The sequence below is a fragment of the Ascaphus truei genome, chromosome 7 (genome assembly GCF_040206685.1).
Source record: "Ascaphus truei isolate aAscTru1 chromosome 7, aAscTru1.hap1, whole genome shotgun sequence".
In the NCBI taxonomy this organism is placed as follows: Eukaryota; Metazoa; Chordata; class Amphibia; order Anura; family Ascaphidae; genus Ascaphus; species Ascaphus truei.
This window is the reverse complement of record NC_134489.1, coordinates 89,002,192-89,024,208: the sequence shown is the minus strand read 5'-3', so window position 1 is coordinate 89,024,208 and position 22,017 is coordinate 89,002,192. Positions and strand designations below refer to the sequence as shown.

The following is a 22,017-nucleotide window of genomic DNA, read 5'->3' as shown; positions in this document are numbered from 1 at the left end:
TATTAAGTAGCCCATTTTAAGTAGCAAGCAAAGTGAAATTTAAAAGGGTGTTCAAAAGGAGTGAACAAGTGGACAACACCTACTGGCCCTAAATCCTGGATTAGATCTATGCTGGAAAGGAGGATATTATCTATCCCAGACTGCACATCTCAGCACTTTATTATTTATATTTGCTATGGCCTCAGTTCTTTTCAAATGATGCACTTCCTTCTACCAGCCTCATTATGTCTCTAACTCTATTCATATATCTCCATCTCTCCTCTCTTCGCCACTTCTCAGTTCATATGAACTACTTTCTTACCTGCGCCCTCTGACGTTACACAGCTATATCCCCTGCACTAAAACACACTGCTACAAATCGTCCTCACACATTCTCTTTCTATCCATGCTTCTCCTCCTTGCTTCTGGGGATCTCTCTCCCAATCCTGGTCCCTGCATTATTTCTACATGATCTCGTCCTTATCTGCCAAATGCAACTTCTACTCCATCTGGTGTCAACCCCTCCAACCTCATACCCATCCCATGCCACCCTCCCTCCTCTCTCCCTTTCTCCTGTGCCTTTTAGAATGCACGTTCCCTTTCTAACAAGTTCCTCTCTGTGAATGACTTCTTTCTCTCTCACGCTCTGCTCCTCTTTGCTATAACTGAGACCTGGCTCACTCAGTCTGACTCTGCTCTGGAAGCTGCCATCTTATGATGGCCTTTCTTTCTCCCACACTCTGCGCCCTGATGGCAGGGGTGGAGGTGTGGGGCTCCTCCTCTCCAATCTCTGCCATTACCGAACCCTTCCCATTCCTCCCTCTCTGGCTTTTTCCTTCTTTGAGGCTCACACTGTCCAGATCTTCTCTTCTCTCCCTGTTCACGTGGTGATAATATATCCCCCACCTACTTCTACTCATCCCCCTTCTGCCTTTCTCTCTCACTTTGAATCCTGGCTCTCTTTCTTTCTCTCCTCAGACTCCCCTGTTCTTCTCCTTGGGGACTTCAACTGCCACATTGATGACCCCTCTCTCCCTTGGGCTTCCCGTTTTCTCTCTCTAACCTCTTCTTTTGGCCAACAGTGGACTGCAGCCAGCACCCACAAGGATGGTCACTACCTAGACCTAGTTTTCACTAAAAACTTTTCTCTCTCCGATTTCTCCATTTCCCCTTTTCCTCTCTCTGACCATCACCTCATCTCATTTTCTCTCTCTCGTTTCTCCCCTTCTCCATCTCCATCTACCCCTCATTTCTGTAGAAACCTGCTCTCTATTAACCTACCAGCCTTTGATTCCTTTTTACGCTCCTCCCTCTCCTCTTTCAGTTCTGCTCAGACCCTGACAACCAGGTCAGGAACTACAACTCTGCCTTATCCGCTTTCTCTCTGCCGTCCTCACCTTTCTAACCCAAGACCCTGGCTAAATTCCCACACGCGCATGCTGCGTTCCTCTGAACGCCTCTGGAGGAAATCTCACACTCTCGCAGACTTCCTTCCCTACAAATTTATGCTGTTCTGTTTCAACTCTGCCCTCTCTCAGGCTAAACAAACCTACTTTTCTTCACTAATCAACACGCACAAGTCTAACCCATGCCGACTCTTCTCTGTCTTTGACTCTCTACTCTGACCACCCTCAGCTGTCTCTTCTTCCACCATCTCACCTCAGGACTTTGCTATTTTAAGGAAAGGTGGAATCCATACGGCAGAACATCCCCTCGCAGAACATTCCTCCTCCCATCCTACACCGCTTCCTAACTCTCCTCTTGCCTTCCTTGCCTCTTTTTCCACTATCTCGGAGGATGTGTCACTGCTGATCTCCTCTTCTCCCTCTACCACCTGCCCTCTTGACCCCATTCCCTCCCATCTCCTAAAACCTCTTGCTCCTACTATAATCCCTACGCTCACACACATTTTTAACTCCCCCCTCTACTCTGGTACCTTTCCATCCTCCTTGAAACATGCAACAGTTGTACCATTACTCAAAAACAGCAAGCTTGACCCTACCTGTCTTTCTGTCTCCCTCCAGCCTTTTACCTCTAAATTCCTTGAACGTCTTATATTCTCTCGTTTGCTCCATTTTCTCAACACCTATTCTCTACTAGACCCTCTACAATCTGGCTTCCGCACTGCTCACTCGACTGAAACAGCCATCACTAAAATAACTAATGACCTCCATGCAGCCAAAGACAGAGGTCATTACACTCGTCTCATATTACTCGACTTCTCTGCAGCATTTGACACCGTGGACCACCCTCTTTTCCATCACATTCTCCATACTCTTGGTATTTGTAGCAAAGCTCTATCCTGGATCTCCTCTTACCTCTCCCATCATACTTTGTGCCTCTTTTGATAACACCTCCTCCTCTATCGATCTCTAAGTGAGCGCACCCCGGGGCTCAGTCCTGGGACCTCTTTTCTTTTCTCTGTACACACTTTCTCTAGGTGACCTAATCACATCCCTTGGGTTTAAATATCACCTCTATGCTGACGACACACAAATTTACTTTTCAACCCCTGACCTTACACCTGCTGTACAGACCAACGTTTCTGAATGTCTCTCTGCGATATCATCCTGGATAGCTATGTGCCGACTTAAACTTAACATGGCAAAAACAGAGCTCCTCATACTTCCTTCCAAACCTGGCCCTACTACCTCTTTCCACATTACTGTTGGAAGTACGATCATTCACCCAGTAGCCCAAGCACGCTGCCCAGGGGTCACACTCGACTCCTCTCTTACTTTATCCTCTCACATTCAAAACGTATCTAAAACCGGTCGCTTTTTCCTCCGCCATATTACAAAGTTATGCCCTTTCCTGTTACTCGACTGCTAAAACTTTGACACAGGCCCTCATTCTCTCCCGTCTCGATTACTGTAACCTCCTGCTGTCCGACATTCCTGCCTCTCACCTGTCTCCCCTACAATCTATCCTAAACGCTGCTGCGAGTATCACTCTACTCTTTCTTAAATCTGTCTCAGTGTCTCTCGTCATGAAATCCCTCTCCTGGCTTCCTATCAAATCATGCATCTCTCACTCAATTCTCCTCCTCACTTTTTAGGCCTTGGCCAGGGTCCCTGCTGGTGTGCGTTCCCTGGCCTTAGACAGCGCGCCGTCCGGGGGCGTGTCGGCGGGCGGGCCAGTGACGTCACGGAGCTGGTTCGCCCTCATTGGGCGAACCGCTCACGTGACCGGCCCTGCGCTCCGGCAAGAGCTTGATTTTAAAATTTACCTAAGACCTACGCTTCTGCGCGCTTCTCATTACGCAGCAGCAGCAGCAGCAGCAGCAGCAGATAAGTAAACTCTCTGACTTCTGCAATGTAAAGCCCAACGTTTTGTTTTTTTGTCCTATACTCCCAAATGTCACTGACTTACAGTGTACCTATGGAGCTTGACATCCTTTCAGTGCGGATGTTGCTTATCAAACTATGCTGAGACACGCAACTAATTCAAGAATATTTGGCATATAGGAGTTAATTACAGTATCAGAGTTGACTTAAGGTCATTTTATAATTGGTTGAATATGTTTCTCATGAAAAAGGATGCCTTATATTTAATGTAGCCTAAAAATATCCAAGGTAAGTGGGATGACATTTTTAAATACAGAATACAGGTTAAAAAAATGTTTAAATAAACTTTCAGTGCAACGTGTGTTCTCTACACAACACAGGGATTGTATGTTGAATAGAACCCTTTGAGTTGGCAAATTACATAAGGCACAATATGACATTTTAATGTGAATGGAACTCTACATTATTCTAATCTATATGAAAAATTGTAACCCCCACAAAATTACTAAGTGATTCCATCTGGTAATGAAAGGCAATTAAGATATTGAAAGTGCTATTCAGCTCTACCTACATATTCTCATTGAAAACTGAACAAATTAGCACATTGTTGTATACAATACAGTGTGGATTGTTGCATATGACATAATAAATGCATTATATTTGAAGATAAAAGACCAGGACTACCCTTAATGAACCTTAATTAAGCCTTTATTATTTAAAGAAAAAAAATATGTTTAATAAATACTGCAGAAACATTTACAAAACAAACATACAAAGTGACTGACATTCAAAAAAAGTAATGATGTTCAGCTTTATGACAGTTATAACTTCTTTTGTTTTCACAATATTTAAATATAGAAAAGCACTTGCCAGCTATTTTTTGTAATACTGCCCAAAGCATACATTTGCATCATTGAAAGCATATTGCAGTGGTAAATGTCTGGATTGGTGGATAAGGAATGGCATTTCATTGTTCTTGCGCAGACATGACAAAGTGCTTGTTATACATAGAACAGAGTGTTGTAATTGTCATAATAATCTAACTCCCAACAGTTTAATAAGAACAGAGCTTTAATGCTTCAAAAATGAAGCAGTCACTGGAAAGAGTGCTTGCTTTCAACAAGCAAGTTATGTACTAGAGCTGCGGTCTCCTTTAATCCCTTCAGTGTTGGAAGGTCACGCAACACTTTGCAGGGCATTGTTGGTACCTCAAGGACTGAAGGGGTTAAAAAAAACCCTGAATCTCTAAAACAGGGGTGGCCAACTCCAGTCCTCAAGGGCCACCAATAGGTCAGGTTCTCAGGATATCCCTGCTTGAGCTGAAGCACAGTTATCCTGAGAACATGACCTGTTGGTGGCTCTTGAGGACTGGAGTTGGCCATCCATGCTCTATAGGTCCTAGCACAGTTCCAAATGATATATTTATACCATGTAAACAATTCATAGAAGGGAATGACATAAAGCTATTCACGAAATATGGGTACATCTAAAATAGTCCATTGCATAAATTAATGCATTTTCCACTATAGGTTGGTTAAGGCAAAGTATAATCCAAAGGAATATTCTTTAGCATGACCTACTGTATGAAATAAAAAATAAACAACTATTCACAACATAGACAGTCATGTCAGATTCCAAATAATTTGTCTCAATCATCACTAATTTAATCTACGCGTTCGTTCTCAATGAAAACATTCTGGTAAATTACACCTTTCCTACAAAGTATCCCATGATACATAATATAATGGGACATAATACTGTAAGTCACTGCTTGATAAATATATTGAGCACCTTAAAACTTCATTTTTAAAGTGGAATTAACTTTGCATGTTTAATATGTGTTTGATTGCCTGGTTTAAACCCTGTTGAAATAATAGAGCCAATTCGAACTTTAAAAAAATACTACGATCACATTAAAATCCTAGATAATTTAAAAACGTACCTAAGCTATGAACTCTGTCTATTCTATTTTGCGGTGCAAGTATTACATACAAACATGAAAGTCAACAAAAACTTTCCAGAAGACTGTGTTTAATGATTTGTTTCAAATGAATTGAAGAACTTCAAAATGTCATAGCTTAACATGGCGTTCCTCTATGCACCCAATGTCCACAATAACTCCATGTTGAGCTGCACTGGGAACCAAAAGACCCTGATAATATCCCAGAGTGCAAGTGTGGTGTCCCTATTATCATCAGATTGAGTATGTAATATAACTTTTATATGATGTAGTCGGCCAATTAATGAATATACCCATAGGGAATTAGAATTAAAGAAGTTTTTTTTCAGTGATGAAAACAGGTTTCTTTCCATTCTTTTACACATTCCAATTACTTTTTGTTTTGGTTTTTTAACATATCTTCCAACTAACAATTCGGAAACATCTATCACTTTCTTCCACTTGGTCTACATGCTGAATCCTTAAGTACCCAACAGAAGGTGAAGTGTATCCTTAACAGTGTTGGTTTACCAACAGAATTTACCACTTTGGCAGTGCCCTTCATTCAATCGTCACCTATTCTTTAACATGATTTTCATTGCCATCAAGAAAACCAGCTTAGACATTTCACATCACAGTACAGCTCTTGGCTTTGTCCTTTCGCAAGTCTGTAGCAACTGTGGTCAGTTCTGGTCTGCTAGGCATGTGTGAAATTCTCTTTGTTGTTCTCTGCGTTTTATTCCGTTTCACATTTTTGTTAGTTTTATTTACACATGCCAGAGTAGCAACATGAAAAATGTCTCTCACACTGTTTTCAGACTGTAAGGCTGAACATTCAATGTAAGTGGCAGCTCCGATCTGTTTGGCCATGTTTGTTCCCTGTGGGGGGACAAAAAAAAAAATAGGAAAAGGTTCAGGTATTTACTAAGGTTATAGCAATAATATCGTTTATTCCCAATATATCTTACTACGGGTGAATGGCAAGAACTACAAAATACAGTACAGCTCAACCCTCTTAACAACCAGCTCAACCTGTGCTTAGGGTCCAAAGAATCACATCGCATTATAAGCGGATCACGTTAGAAATAATGTACAATTGTATGCACTGTACAATAAAGTATTTAAGATACCAATAATCGTGTTGTAAATATTCATAAATACGAAAATTGGGAGCCACCCTTGAATCGCGTTATAAGCGGTTTCGTGTTGTAACGGCTCGCGTTATAACGGGGTTGAGCTGCAGTAGGAAATATGACTAATTAAACATGTTTAACTACAACTACTGTATCTGACTATTGTACTATTATTTTAACCAATTCCCAAGCTATTTCCACCGTTACAGTTGGTTGAAGTTTTCTATTTTTAAAACTGCCAAAATAGATTAATAGAATGAAATAACTGCTGTTTTTGTAGTTCACAGGGGGTACTGAATATACTCTGGTTATATATAATGCCAATGCAATGCATCAAGTCTCCTGTTGACTGCGGTATAACACATCAGTCATTCTACTCCTTTCTGGCAGGGAAATGTAATTGCTACTGTGCCATTAGATAATTACCCAGCAGCCACTTACAATCACTAGTGACATCTTAAAACCTCAGAGAAGGCCAGAATCCTAATCTCGGATTATGTGAGGCTCTGAGGGATTTAGATAACACATCATGATAAATCCTAACTATTATCTCAAGATTGAGGAATCCCTGTAATTAGTCTATATTGTATTAGCTATAATTAACTATACCATGTTATCACCATGTAAAAGCATTCTGCACCAGTACTGTACAGATGTAGCAGATGTTACCCCTTCTATAAACGTGCAACTTCCCCATTTTTGTGTTTGGATGTTAAACATCACGCTAGCGGTAATATGACATTGTGGGATATTGGAAGCGGTAACATCGGCTATATCGGTATATGCATTACAAATTATGTGACTATTAACAGATTATTACGTAAAACCTAGTAATACACGAGGTGCTGCATTTATTGCAAATTGACACTAAGTAGACAATGGAGACACAATGTTGCTTTTACCTGATCATAGGATACTGGTGTTTGCCTGTGATTAGATAGTTCTACCAAGGTGGTGAGATCCGTGCGCAGGTCCGACTTGCAGCCAACCAATAGCATTTTGGTATTAGGACAAAACTCCTGGATTTCCCCTTTCCACTGTAATATGCAAACGTTTTTGCCATTAGTGCATCAGATATGCTAACAAACATGGGGGAAATATTTTTGTACATGTATATTCTTCTCAAAGATGTCATCCATACATTAACATTATTTGAATTTGATATTGTAAAGCACCGAGTTATACACCAACAGTGTTCTCTTCCCTAATTGTGTGTGAACAGACGTAGTCCGTTATTGTACCCACAGGAAATCGATAACACAATATTTTGGAGCAACCTCATTAAAACCAACACAATGGCCGCTAACATTTATGAGAGAAATTACGTTATTAGGTACAATAACGGCCACTACATCTGTATATATTTTGAAAATAGATGATATATATATATATATATATATATATATATATATATACACACACACACGCACATACTATATAAATATTTATATTGTCACAGGATATTTTACCTGTGACCTTTTAACATTCTTAGGGCCCTATTCTATACAGTTTGATGTCGCCGTTCGGTCCAAACACCAGCTTGGATGTATACAAAATGTACCACTTAATCCATATATTCTCAACACCTTCAACATGTCAGATTTTTAGGATATCCCTGCTTCAACACAGGTGACAGACTGAGCCACCTCTGCTGAAGCAGGGCTATCCTGAAAACCTGACCTATTGGGTGGTCTTGAGGACTGGAGTTGAGAACCCCCCTGGATTAATCCTTTAGATCTGAAACCATGTGGCATATTTGCCTCAATTCAAATTAATCCAAAAGGATCTGTCCACGTTGCATGATGCTGCATCTGTTATTGTGCCAAGAAAAACATACCTTTTTAAGAACGCTATCAAGAGTCTCCGGACGGCTGATGTCAAAACATATCAAAACCGCATCAGAATCTGGATACGAAAGCGGGCGGACATTATCATAATAAGGAGAACCTACAATGAAAGATAATCTATATTTTAACATTTCAGTATAATATGACCAGGGTAAACATATATTACATTTGCTCTTACATCTCCTCACACAATCCCAGTGATCATCTCTCCTTCTTAACCACCACACTTCCTTCAATTACAGTATTAAAGGGTCTGCTCTTTCCAAGGGAGATCAGGAGGCGGAATACATAACCATATGTGGTAAGCGGAGGGCAACATGGAGGCCATATTGAATTTTGAACTGGGCTGGAGAGCATTTTATTTATAGCTTAGAAAGAAAGAAAAAAAAAATTCTTCTTCTCCAAAATGAGTATGACCCTGGATTCTGGGTGAGAAATAGAGCAATAGAGACCCAACCCAAGGCAGAGCAGCGCAAACAATAACAGTTACATATTCACTGACGGAAGAATACATTGATCCTCTTTACGACAGAGGAAGATCCTCTGAGCATCGAAATGTAAGCCAGGGGTGCTCATCTCCAGCACTCAAGAACTCCCAACAGGTCAGGTTTTAAGGATATCCCAGCTGCAGCACAGGTGGCTCAATCAGTGGCTCAGTCTTTGACTGAGCCACCTGTGCTGAAGCAGAGATATCCTTCAATCCTGACCTGTTGGTGGGTGTTTAGGACTGGAGTTGAGCTCCCCTGATGCAGGCAATCAATAAACATGTCACTTATTTTTTGCTCTACCTTGAGTTATGTCTTCGTGGCTCTATTGTTTGCTTATGATTACTGGCACGGCTGCATTCTGGTTAAAGATACATTTATATGGGCTTTATAACCAGTTGGTTGTATTCATGGTATTTTTGTAGATGATCTTGAATCACCTGTGTGCTACATTCGCAATCACCTGGACTCTGAGTGCCCTGGTTTACTAACTAGGTTAAAAAAATAAAAGAAACAAAGAAAAAAAGAAAATCACCAGGTTGTTGGGAAGGGTGGAAATGCTGATTTCAACAAAAATGGACCTCTTATTATGCACAAGCTGTTTTTTTTAATAAAGCATATTAACAAGATTAAGTTTATCTCCTAGTTGTAAATACCACAAATTCCTACAGTATCTTCTGTTCTTTCCTTCTTGCTTAAATGTTAAAATGGATTTGAAGCAAAAGGTGACGACACTGTGTGCACATTTGCATGTCATTTCCCAGAATCCCTTGCTGCAGTGGAACCACTGTATGCTATGAGATAATGGTGAAAAGCAGCATTGCAAACCTGACCGAGACATGTAAATCTACTGACGTGATATTTTTATTGGTGTATGCTATACGATGGAGGGATTTTGTCCCTTTTTTTTTTTTTTACCCACCATAACTTATTTAATTTGTGGTTGAAACCTATCCCAGCTTCAAATTCCAAAGGCAGTATAACCATCCTCACACTGATGAGAGCCACAAGTTTGAAACATCTGCTGTAAGTAGGTTTACTTGTCATCAACTTCTTAACCCAGGCTGTGCTGAAAAGCTATGTTAAAATGAACATGAAGCAAAAGAAGACAGTGTGTGCTCGTCTGCATGTCATTTCCCAGAATCCTTGGCTGCAGTATAAGCACTGTATCTAAGAGATAATAGTGAAACGCAGCGTTGCAGACCTGTCGGAGACATGCGAATGTGATCACAAGTGATATTTTTATTCGCTTATGAAACGTTTCAAATTATCTTAAGCACGCTAGTTTTAAATCGACTGTTTTCTTTTTACACATACTTTACATGTGATAAGAATGTATGAAATAGGTAATATCATCACAGAGTGAAGCAGTATACAGTTACATGTGAATGGTAATGGAATATAAAACTTCAGAGCATTGCAAAACATCTTCTCTGGCTTCAGTTTGTTACATTTGTTTGCTACTGGGCAACAAGTTTATGAGACGCATCACTTATAATAATAAGATTCATGCATGTATGACAATGACTAACGTGAAATCTTCACAGGCCTCACCCAAAGGCAGTAACTCCTGAGACACATACCTGTCTGCTTAACTCACTCCAGCTTTTCAATCTAAAACACCATATATGTACATAAACGTGCACGCAGTACATTGCTTCGCACTGCGTATGCTCTGAAGTTCCCTTTATAAAAATAGCCCATGTTTGTATATACAGTACATTCAAAACGTAAGTGCTAGTTTTTTTAACTGACATTATAAGTGCCGTAGCCCCATCATGGGGAGTTCCAGGTTTGCCTGGATTATAAAGGCAAATAAAAGAAAATAAATAATAATGTTTCTGAACTGCTTCTGTAAGTCTCCATTGGGATGTTCAGTGGGATTCAGCAACAATAATTATTGAAAGCAGCTGATGTTTTGGGGCTCATTTAATTGTGGACATAACTTTAAGGAGCTGCAGTTGTATAGTCTTGACAAGTATTTGTTTTTGTAAAAGGGAATTCTTGATTTAAAATCCCAGTCCCACAAAAAAAAAAAGCAATACGTATTTTGTATTCTACAACATTTATTAATGTGCTTTTTTTGTTTTAGGCCAGGGGTGTGCAAGATTTTCTAGGGGGGGGGGGGGACGCGGCAGTTACAGAGGCCCCACACTCTTCCCCAAGGCATTTAAATTAAATGCTGGGGGAGGCGTGAGGTCTCTGTAATGTCTCTTACCTGCTGTCAGCCGGCTCTTTGGCAACGCATCGCCATGGCAACGCTGCGTCACATGTCGCCGTGGGGTCATGTGACATGTCGCCATGGCAACGTACGTCAAATGACGTGGTGGGGTCACGCCCAGTCGTCATTTGACGCCGGGTCCTAGGAGAGGGGGGGCACGAAAGCTGGGACTGTCAGGCAGGGGGGCGCAGTTCACAAACTATGCACACCACTGTTTTAGGCTATTGTTGAGCGTCAATATTAAAATATATTAAATATATCAGCAAGCTGCTACATGCCTCATTACTTTTAATAAACTACAAAACAAATACATATTGCTAAAACAAACTGTGGGTATGAACATAAATAGAATATGTTTTATCTTCCCTGGTTCTAGGTGCTCATGGAGTAAATTAGAGAAAGGCAGCAGGCACTCAACTTGTGAAACAAACTTGAAGAGTTGTTGTTACATTATGATTTCCAACGCGTTTTGGGCTTATCCCTGATGACAGTATATGGAGTATATCTAACAATCCCAAAACGCGTTGGACATAATTATTTAACAATAAATCTTTAAATTTGCTTTGGAAGTTGAGTGAGTGCCAGCTGCCGCTCTCTAATTTACTTGGGTCCCATACAGGAACCTTTTCAGTTAATGAAAGTATTGTGAGTAACCTTATTTATATGCTCAACCACAGATAGTTTTATGCCCATGGAGTAAAACCTCTACTTCTTTATCATCAGGGACCATCTGGTTCAAGAGAACAGAGTTCTGATGCTAAAAAAAGGAGCAAGCTGCCAGCAGGCGATTTGTGCAGGGAATGCTGTGTGACACAGCGACGTTCTCTTCCCTGATTGGCTCACTGGCAATGATGACCCTGCTGCTTTAAACTTGGGTGTTCCTGGATAAAATAATGTATATATATTTTCCCATTCCACACTGACAAGTGATTAGCTAAGCTGCAGTTCGATCTGTTCTCCTGTAATCAATCGCTTGCTTTGGGCTATCCAATTCAGTTCTTGCACAGCATTTTGGACAATGTAGTTCCTGGAATATGATTGACTAGATACAATTGGTTCACTGCTAGAGAGAGGGTGGGTCTCAAGAGCCAGAGTCTATCAGAAGGGGAAGGGGGCTGTCACTTTGGAAATGCTTCCTACATTAGAAACATTAAAAATGTCTTTAAAACTTTTTTTTTTAAATGCTACAAGTATTTTCTCATAGTACAGAAATGATTTATTAAACAAACACACGTAGGATATTGCTTGAACTGCTGCTTTCAGGTACTGTATCACAAAACAACCGATGTTCTAAGAACTTCTTTCACTTTACTATTAATAAGTTGGCAAAGCACATGTTTACTGACTTTAATTACTTATGTTGGGAAAAATAGGGGGGGAAACATGTTTGGGAAATGTAGCCAGATCTAGCTGTGCTCCAGTCCAAACATGACTGTACTGGCATCTTTCCCATTGACAATAGATATTCTCTTTGCCAAATCTAAAAACATTTGTGGGCAAGTATACAATGAAGGTAAAGTTCTGATTAACTGCTTGAGCATTGTCTTGATAAATGTTTAGTGGATGTGTAGTATTGTGAATGTACCCATTAAAATTACTTTGAAAAACATGCTTTGTACCTTTCCAAGAAGCAGCGGTAATTTAGGATGGACAGGTTTGCAGTTTCAAAATCCAAACTCCGCAAAGATGGTTTATACACTGTACTATTCTATATACTGTACTTCCATAGCTAAGCTCATAGACGAGAACAACGTCAAACAAAGTTTGTTGGTATCGCATTAAGGAATACATTGAGGGGTTGACTGTTTCCAACGGGATGCAAACTAAGCCCATATGGAAATAATAAGCAAAGATGGTAATAGGCAACTACTTTATTGGAAGGCTTTGTATATGTAACACATTACAGAAAATGCATTGCACTTTCAATCTATAGCACAAATATCTTAATGTCAGCATGCACAACACTGCATACCACTCTTCATTTTTATGCTTATTTCACTAAGCAGAGAGACTCAAAGACATTATTGCTCATAAAATGACGACACTATTAAATCAATGAATCACTGTGATTACCTGTGTTCTCTCTGCTCTCAGAATTTCATACAGATGCACACAAAAGAAACAAGCTAATAAAATAAAACATAAGGGATGTTTTTTCCCCTTTGAACCCCCAGAGCAGTTTCAAATCATGGAGGTTACCCAGTGCTACTGGGGTGAGTTGGCATATATATATTTTATTTTGTATTTATTTTATGCAGAGGGAATGGGCTATACAATTTTCAACCAAGGGTTCGTTCATGCCTCTACAGAGCATGAACATAATTAGCATTTCAACATCACAGAAAAGCTTATTAATTTAAAGCCTCCAAGTCCATCAGGTTTTAATTGTCTGCGCATACTCAACGTGCCATTGTATTTTTGGTTCACCTGGGAATGATCTCATAGAGAATTTAGCAATTGTGTAATCAAAGGTGAACCCTTAACTGGAATGTTCTAGTTATTATTGGAAGACTTTTTTTTTTATTTGCTTGTTACCATTGTCTCACTGGAATACAGTACATACTGTACTTTCTATGTTAAAGGCTCAGTCCATCCCAGTAAGAATACTCATGATGATTTGTAACTATGGGCTGGCACTTTGGTGGCTGGTGGTTGCAGCACTGATCCAACACTGACATTCTTTATAGACAGTTTAACTTCCTATAGAGAAATGACGAGATCTGCCTTCCCTTCTCTATTATTTCTCCACGTATGTTTAATCTACTAAACTCCGTCAACAACATAGACATGTTGAATCCAAATTAAAGACAGTTTGCTGTCTCATTCAACTGGAGGTGGGACATGCCATACAAATTTGGGACAAACCTGCTAAATGTGGAATGACTGGATCCCTACTTTTTCCACCGAGACCACGTACGTACTGGAGTTGAAATATAGTAGAAGCACTCGGTCATGTAACACATCCTCTATTCTTAACAGTTGTTTCAAAATTCAAGGTGTGTTTAATATCTTAACACGTGTTGTCCTGAAAGCTGAACGGAGGCACAAAACTCACACCTATGAGTAGCACATCATCAACATCATCTGTGGCTTTAATTTATGTCTTGTTAGAGATTCAAAGCCATTTTAGGAAAATAATGCAGTGTTCCCAAGTGGTGACCACGGCTGCCTTCGATATTCAGCAGATTTTAGGAAATCACTGTGTGTAAGGGAACCCTCAAAAAGTCTCCAGGGTAGAAGATCGCAATGGCCCCTATTCAAAATAATATAAAGCTGTTTAAATCCCAGCCAGGGAAGCCCAAACAAACAGGGCTTCAAGCTTCCCTGGCAAGGAGAAGACTGTTTCACAGCATATTGATTAGTGGCCAATTATGCATGTGACCGGGATGAGAAAGTGGATATAAAAGTTATTTGGAAGATAAATGTTTTCTTGGGCTCTTTAAGTAGGACTGCAGTGGAACAGATTGCTGCTCATCCCTGGAAATGGGAGTTAAAGCTGCAGTTCAGTCAATATCCTGCATGTGTGTTTTTTTTAATAAATCAGTTCTGTAGTAAGAAAAAATACTTTTAGCATTTTCTGTTTTTAAAAAAACAACTTTGAAAGACCAATTTTCTTGTATTCTATTTTAACAGCCATTTGCTAAGGCACAGCCCCTTCATGTCCTGTCACAAGCTCTGGCACACCCCTTTGTCAGCCCTGCCCTCCCTCTAGCACATGTCAGTGCAGGAGAGCTCATGAATATTCATGAGCTTCCACTGAGAGACAGAAGCAGAAGAAAAACATATGCCAGCTCTAATTATGTCACCAAATTTCGCCTATCAATACATGGAGAACGAATTGACCTGCAGCTATACAGTTCTTTAGGTAATTAGAGATTGCACACATTAAACTATTGAAGTAAAAAAAATTTTTTTTTAAAAAAAAGACTGAACTGCAGCTTTAAAGGTGATGGGTGTGATTTTGTTACTATATATAAAACAGGCTCCTCCTTCTCCTCAGCCTTCCATAGTGAAAGTTCCTTGCCCTTCATCAGAATCCTTAATTTGATAGGGAAGGGTGATCCAGAAGTGAAGTCAACAATGGATTTTCACTATTCTTTCTTTTGGTATGAACCAGACATTAAGAAAAAAAATGATGGTGGGTAAACCAAGTGACAGAAAACCTCCACCGTACCGTAAATAAAAATACCACTTGTGTGTCATTTGCATGTCTCAAACAGGTCTACAACCCTGTCTGTCCTCATTATTGCTTAGCAAACAGTGCTTTCGCTGCAGCCAGGGTTTCTGGGTAATGACATGCAAATAAGCACAGTGTCACTCTTTACTTCTTATCCATTTTAACATGGGACCCTATAAGCTTGTGCCTGCCGCATTACAAATTCTTAATTTCAAAGATACTAAAATGTTACATCTTTGCTTTATTTAAGGATGCTTAGATTTGTTTTCTTACATTTAGGGGCTTGTTTCTATAAACTCTGAAGCAGACCCTATATTTCTATGAAAATGTGGTTGTGAGCCAAGATGGACTGCCCACATGTAAGTGCCGCCATGTTTGAAGCAAGAAGAATCCTATTCACAGCCTGAGAGGATTTCAGAAAAGACACAATGACCACAAAGAGAATAATGGAGAAAAAAAAACAATGACCACAAAGAGAATAACAGGGGTTAGGGGGGTGTGCATCTATGTAAAATAAAAAGAAGAAATAATTGAGGAACAGGGGGTCCCCATTGGTACTCCATTTGGAAATATAATGTATACACCAGCTACATGAGTTTTTAGTTCCTGCAATGCAAATCTGTGATGTACAGTGATTAACACTGTTTTTATTAAGAGAAAATTAATGTGCTTCTTGCCTTGAACGTACAGAAATGATTTGTTTGGAGTGATATGCAAACACTTGAATATGTTTCTATTGTAACGCCATTGTGACACTGAATCGTATCTACTTGCAGACTCAAAGAATGACAGTTTGCAAACTCGTTTTCCTTTTTGAGGCCCTTCTCAACATGTCAATGCAGGACAGGTTAAGCAATCCGATCCAGGAACCCAGCCAATTACTGGGAGTCCAAAATATTTGGCAGATCTTTTTAATCATTTCCATGCTTTGCTAGAAGCTTCCATCTACAACGCAAAATAGTCCCTACCCCAACTGGGAGATAACTAAAAAAAATAATAATTAAAAAGTAAAACCCTTTCAAGTACAAATTGCATTGCATTTTACACTCAGTTTGAAAAGTACAAAGCTGCACAAGGACTTCACAAACAAATACGTAGGCGGATAATCAAGTGTTTACCATGCCTGCGAATGCAAATCATTCAAAAAGGTTTCTAAAATAACAAAGGGGGGACCGGGGGGGACAGAAACCGTGTGGAAACTGCAAACTCAGAGCTTTTGCATTGTTAGTTCTACACTGTCAGTAATTGGAAACAATTCTCACTAAGTCAGGCATGCTAATAAGTAACTGGTTGATATTTCTTATCCATGGGAGAGTTGGCATTGGCAATATCAGCTGGCAGCAAGGCTGCATTATGAATACAGAGGGAATTCTCTGGCTTAAAGTGTAAAATAGAACAGCCCCTTATTCCTTTTTAGATGTTCGATGGCATCTCAGAAAGGGACAGGCCTCCAAAACAATGAACGCACCAGGCAGTGATGTTGCCTTTATATATTAGAGAAAGAAAGCCCTTCAGAGCACAAAGGCTTCCAACAGTGTCAGATCGCAGACAGGCTTCAGAGAAAATTAAATCTTTCACCCACAAGAAATGAAAGAGCTGAATTTTCAGGTCCCTGTGCTGTTCCCATACCATGTTGGGACTATGGGGTTTATTAACTAAACTGCGACAGCCACAACCAAATCCACAACTAATCAACTGAATGGTCATTAATGTCTACAATATATTAGTCATGTTGCGCCTATTTTGGGGAGTGGAACTATAGGATGCACATATATCGTGCGTTGTATCACATTTTGCAGCTTTAGTTTTCTTTATTTTAATTTTTAAAACTGTTCTTCCATGAAAAAAAACTCAGTGACAATTGCTTAAATCTCCCTGCTTTATTACCAGGCTTCTTACACCCACAAGAAAAAATATATATATATTAAATGTATTCGCATTGTGTTAAACACACTTCTCTTTCGCTTAATACCAAGAACCGGTGTGGGGGATCGCAGCAGCCATTACATTAAGAAGCTCATGCGTAATGGTGTTCCCTTGCAGATGAACTAAAATCCTAACCTAAAATACCAGACAATAAACAAACCCAAAAATACAAGAACCACATAAACCAAAACAGAGGAGGATATAACAAAAATAAAAAGGGCAGATCACGGGATGGGAGGGTCACCGGGGGAAGGGGGTATGGACGCCAGAAACAGTTTTCCTCATCAGAAAAGTTCCAGAGCAAAGCTGCTGACAAATGGAGCAGCAACATGTTGGGACATGAGGCGATGTGGTTTTTTTTCTTCCCATTCCTCTTCCTCCCCCACCCTTGATCCCCTGAGATCAGCTTACAAGGGCCTGGAGATGGAACCAGGATGTCCTTGAAGCAGCAGGATACAGACTCCCTGCCCCCCTCCTATTTGCCTGTCAGGGCATCAAAAGGTCTTTTCCAATTTGTCATCACCCCTCTTTTTGATAGCCTCATATACATTACAGACCAATTCTGCATTTTTCTTGCTAACTTCTAACGCAGCGCCGCAAGCAAGCTGCGGTGAATTGCAGCAGGGACCACGAGGAGTTAACTAGAAATGCATGGAGTGTAATCTGTATGCATTTCTGCTCTGCAATTAATTTCTGGCCTCTGCACTATAATACAGCTCCTCAGCACAGAAAAGGTTAAGCTAATCAGCCCTATAACTAAATGGAACACATCAAGTCACACACCACCCGCATGTCTAGTCACACTATCAGCAGACCAGCTATAATATAGGGGGAACTTCAAAGCTAGAGAATGTTAAGTATTTATATAGAGGCAGCATTCCTTTCAAATCCCTCAGTGCCAAAGGGGACAAATCCTAGCTTTACTGTGTATGGTGGAGCAGATCCATTTGGCACGGAATGTGTTAAAGAAGCTGAAATCCTGTATGCCTCCATAAGAAAGCAATAATCCTGTAATGTTATGGAAATAAGAAAGAAACGAATAAAAATAAAAACTTGCCTCCATCGGAGGACTTTGCACCAGCAACAGCTGTTCTAGCAGCTTGAGCATTTAAACTGGCACTAAACACTATTTCTCTGCCTTCGCTATGCACGATGCAAGCAAGGTCTTATTTCTGAGTGGGGAGGAAGCTGTTTATGTACACATCATAATGAAGAAAAACAATGCAACACAATGGCTGTGGAAGGGTAGAATGTTGTAGATATGTTTGTCATGGAGACAAATGAAGGGGCAAGATGAAGGTGATATACAGCAGGGGTGCTCAACTCCATTCCTCATGACCCTGCAACAGGTCAGGTTTTACGGATATCCCAGCTTCAGCACAGGTGTCTCAATCAGATGCTCAGTAGAAGACTGAGCCACCTAATTGAGCTACCTGTGCTGAAGCTGGGATATCCGTAAAAACCTGACCTGTTGGGGGGGGAGGGGTCTGGAGCACTGGAGATGAGTACCCCTGATATACAGTATTGTATCACACAAATACAGAAATAAATCCCTTTGCACTCACCCCACACTGGTGAAGCAGTAAAATGTGGTTTACTTCAGTCTGCCTAGCTGCAATTGATCACAGAAATAAAAAATAGGAAGCGTTCTCCCATGGCACATTGATATCTATCAAGTATTTATTTGAATGTGTTTTATTTTTTTGATTGAACCCGCATAAAGCATAAATGTGTTTTTTTTTTACTAGTCATATGTATATACTGATTTATCATTATTTATTTTATTTAACCAACATAAAATCATTTAAAGGTGTTGTGATGAGATTTCAAGATCATATGGGTATTTTAATCAGTTGTTACTGATATAATTGCCTTTGCAACAACAACAAAAACCCAGTGAGGTCACAATAAAAGGTTTCTTAAAGCTCTAGTATAAGAAATATCGGAATGCTTTTCAGATTGGTCAAAAAAAGGTATCCCAAGCTCGTAGACCAATAGCGAGAAAAAACAAAGAGCAGGGGAATATCATAACCAGGCAATACAAAGTATCTCCATCACTGAATAATCAGCAGTGTATGGACCTCACAGAGATACCACTGGGGCAGGGGTGGTCAACTCCAGTCCTCAAGGGCCACCAACAGGTCATAATGATTGAGCCACCTGTGCTGAAGCAGTGATATCCTGAAAACCTGACCTGTTGGTGGCCCTTGAAGACTGGAGTTGACCACCCCTGCGCTATTGCATAATGTGGACATTGTTGGTTACTAGAACCCTGGTCATTGGCGTTACATATCCACTTGCAAAAGCACTGCGGCACAGGGATTTGTACATTTATTACGTTCCTGTGAACCTAAGTTGTGAGTCTAAGAAAGCAGAAGACCCTAAGTACAGACCCTTTGTACTGAAGGCTCAATGTGACCTTGGGGAAGTCACTTGGTCTGCACTTGGAATGCTAAAACGAATGTAGTATTTCCTGTGCATAAACTGTACTTTGGTGAACAGTGCAGCGCGCAGTGCAAAACTATATAGCTATTATTATCGCAGCTTAGATATGAGATGCTGCCACCATTTTCACAGGCAGCAGCAAGATCATCTTGGGGTGAGACTCAAATACTTTCCCTATCACGTCATGGCATACCACAAATTTCATGTACTCCCATTACTTCCCCATCATCATGCCTTGTACTGCTCTTTTTTGCACCCATCGTGAGCAAAGACCATTGAAAATGCATTTTATTTAACGTAAACACGTAATTGCAGAGTCTATCTTCTTTCCAAGCTTATAGGCTGATTTTGCCTCATATGGTTATACATTTTATTACTCTGATCAGAAGCATGAAAAGAAGCATTAACTAATAATGTGTAATCTATGCTTCTATCTTTTTTTTCTATTGCTGAGCCTCATATTATGCAATAGCATCTGATCTTCTGAGCAGATTAATGCATAGAGATTATTTTACATAATACACTGACGTGAATGAGATAAATTCCCATTTAAGGGATTTCGGTAACAGCATATAATTTTCACAGTATCATTTAGCTAGAGAAGTGTAAAATTGCTATAGTAACAGTAATAAGCACTGCACCCATACAAAATCACACATCCACAATCTTAAGTATATATTAAACTGTAAAATAATGTTATAACTTGAGATTTCTTACCAGACGTATCCCAGAGACTCAGTTCTATTCTCTGTGTGTCAATTTCAAAACTGGCTGTATAATTCTCAAATACAGTGGGGACATAATTCTAAACAAAAATAGACAGAACAATACTGTTAAATAACTCGAAATCACTTACAAAAAAATCAAGTCAATATTCACCAATATAGCGGATTTCTAAAAGAATTAGCCTGTATTAAACTGATGGTATAGTTATCAGTGAGTTAAATACATTTCAGCAAAAACACAAAAGCTGATAAAAGCAACCACCCAAAAAAATCAGGTTACAAAACTACAAATCACACATATAGCAGTCTAATGACATTTATGTGTCAGTGTCAAGATTGGATGTATAGTTAAAATATAGTGAAATAAATGTGAACAAAAAGACATAGAAAAACCCTTGATACATCACAATAAATTACCAAACAACAAGGTTGAGTAACCATAGCTATGGCTATACTTGTGCTAGAAACCTTTAGTGACCCAAGGTAATTCTGTGAAAGCGGTTTATAACTAATTCTAAGTGAAACAGATAGAGGATGGTGGTACCCTGCCAGCCCATAGAGTAGGCAGAGTGGCAGCAACGTACTGTAGAAGTGATGCCTTTGTAGGCTATTTAGTGGTCAGAAAGAGTGCAAGCTTTCAGGACCACCAATACAAGAGACAAAGAGTATCAATTCAACAATGAAGAACAAGAGAAAAGGGGGGTGACAGATGGCTTGGAAGAATGCATGAACCCCCTGTAAAAGTGGAGGGGGCAGGGGCATGGCCGGACCCCCCTGTTCTGCAGGGTTATTAGGGAGGGACGTACCTCTGGGAACGAATCCTTCGCGAATACATGCAGCAGAGCCGTCTTGCCACACTGGCTGTCCCCCACTACCACAATCTTACATTTCACATTCTGGTTCGGATCCATCATTGATTTGCTCGACAATTTCTGGCTCGTTCTTCTTTCCTTCATTGAAGTGAACTTTATTTCGGCCTCTGCTTCTCCAGCCAACGAATGTGCCAAGAACCTGGGGCTGCTCCTCTTCCTAATCCAGCTGCGAACCTTCGCGATGTGTCCCCGGTAACAGTATATATCCTGAGTGGCTGCTTCCCCCGGCTAACAGATCCATGCAGGGGTGCCTGGGCTGTGTTACTCCTGGCTGGGTTTCTGTGCCCAGCCTCCTGCCCTATTCTTTTGTAAGAGGAGAAGGATACACCCCCCGCACCCCCCGCCCCTTTCCCTTGTATGGAGCCTGGTGTGAGAATGAGGAATTGGGAACTTGCTCCATCTAGGGGACAGCACTGACACCGTCTCTTCACCAGGGGGAGAATTGGAGAAGGTGACACTAAGTGACATTAAATTCCACCACGTGACAACGTTTTAAGCAGCTCCACCAAGTTAACCCCCCAAATATTTTATGTCAAAAAAGGTGCTTTTAATCATTTCTATAGTAAGCTCTATGGGGCAGGGATTTATTTACCTATTGTGTTTTGCTGTCTCATGCACTTATTGTATTTCACTGTACTCCGTTTATTGTGTAAAGCTCTGCGTACAGTACATTGTAAGATTTATTTAAAAATATTCACACGAGTATACATACACATTTACATGCATACTTATTGTTTTCCATTGTGCAAAACCATACTCTCCAACATCTATTTAACTAGTAGTGTACTTGGTGTTTAGCTAGTGTATATTTGGGGTCGTGTACCTGGCGTATCTATTGAAGGCTCTTATAAATAGCCTCCAATATGATATTTCCAAGAACTGCTATACAACCCGATCACTGGAAACATCATTGTTTCATCCGTCAAGTATGAGACCTGAGACAGCATCCTGTGATCCTTTAAAAAGCTTTACGATGACACG

At 40.2% G+C, this 22,017-nt stretch overlaps 1 protein-coding gene across 1 annotated transcript; it reads right to left on the bottom strand.

Annotated features, from left to right (window-relative positions):
- Window positions 1-3,956: 3,956 nt before the first annotated feature.
- RND3 (Rho family GTPase 3) lies at window positions 3,957-21,330 on the bottom strand. Its single transcript, XM_075609413.1, has 5 exons — window positions 20,971-21,330; window positions 20,157-20,244; window positions 8,176-8,285; window positions 7,241-7,375; window positions 3,957-6,084 (listed from the first exon to the last, which is right to left on the bottom strand). Exons 1-5 carry the CDS (start codon window positions 21,118-21,120, stop codon window positions 5,833-5,835), a joined length of 735 nt encoding a protein of 244 aa, XP_075465528.1. The 5' UTR covers window positions 21,121-21,330; the 3' UTR covers window positions 3,957-5,832.
- Window positions 21,331-22,017: the final 687 nt, after the last annotated feature.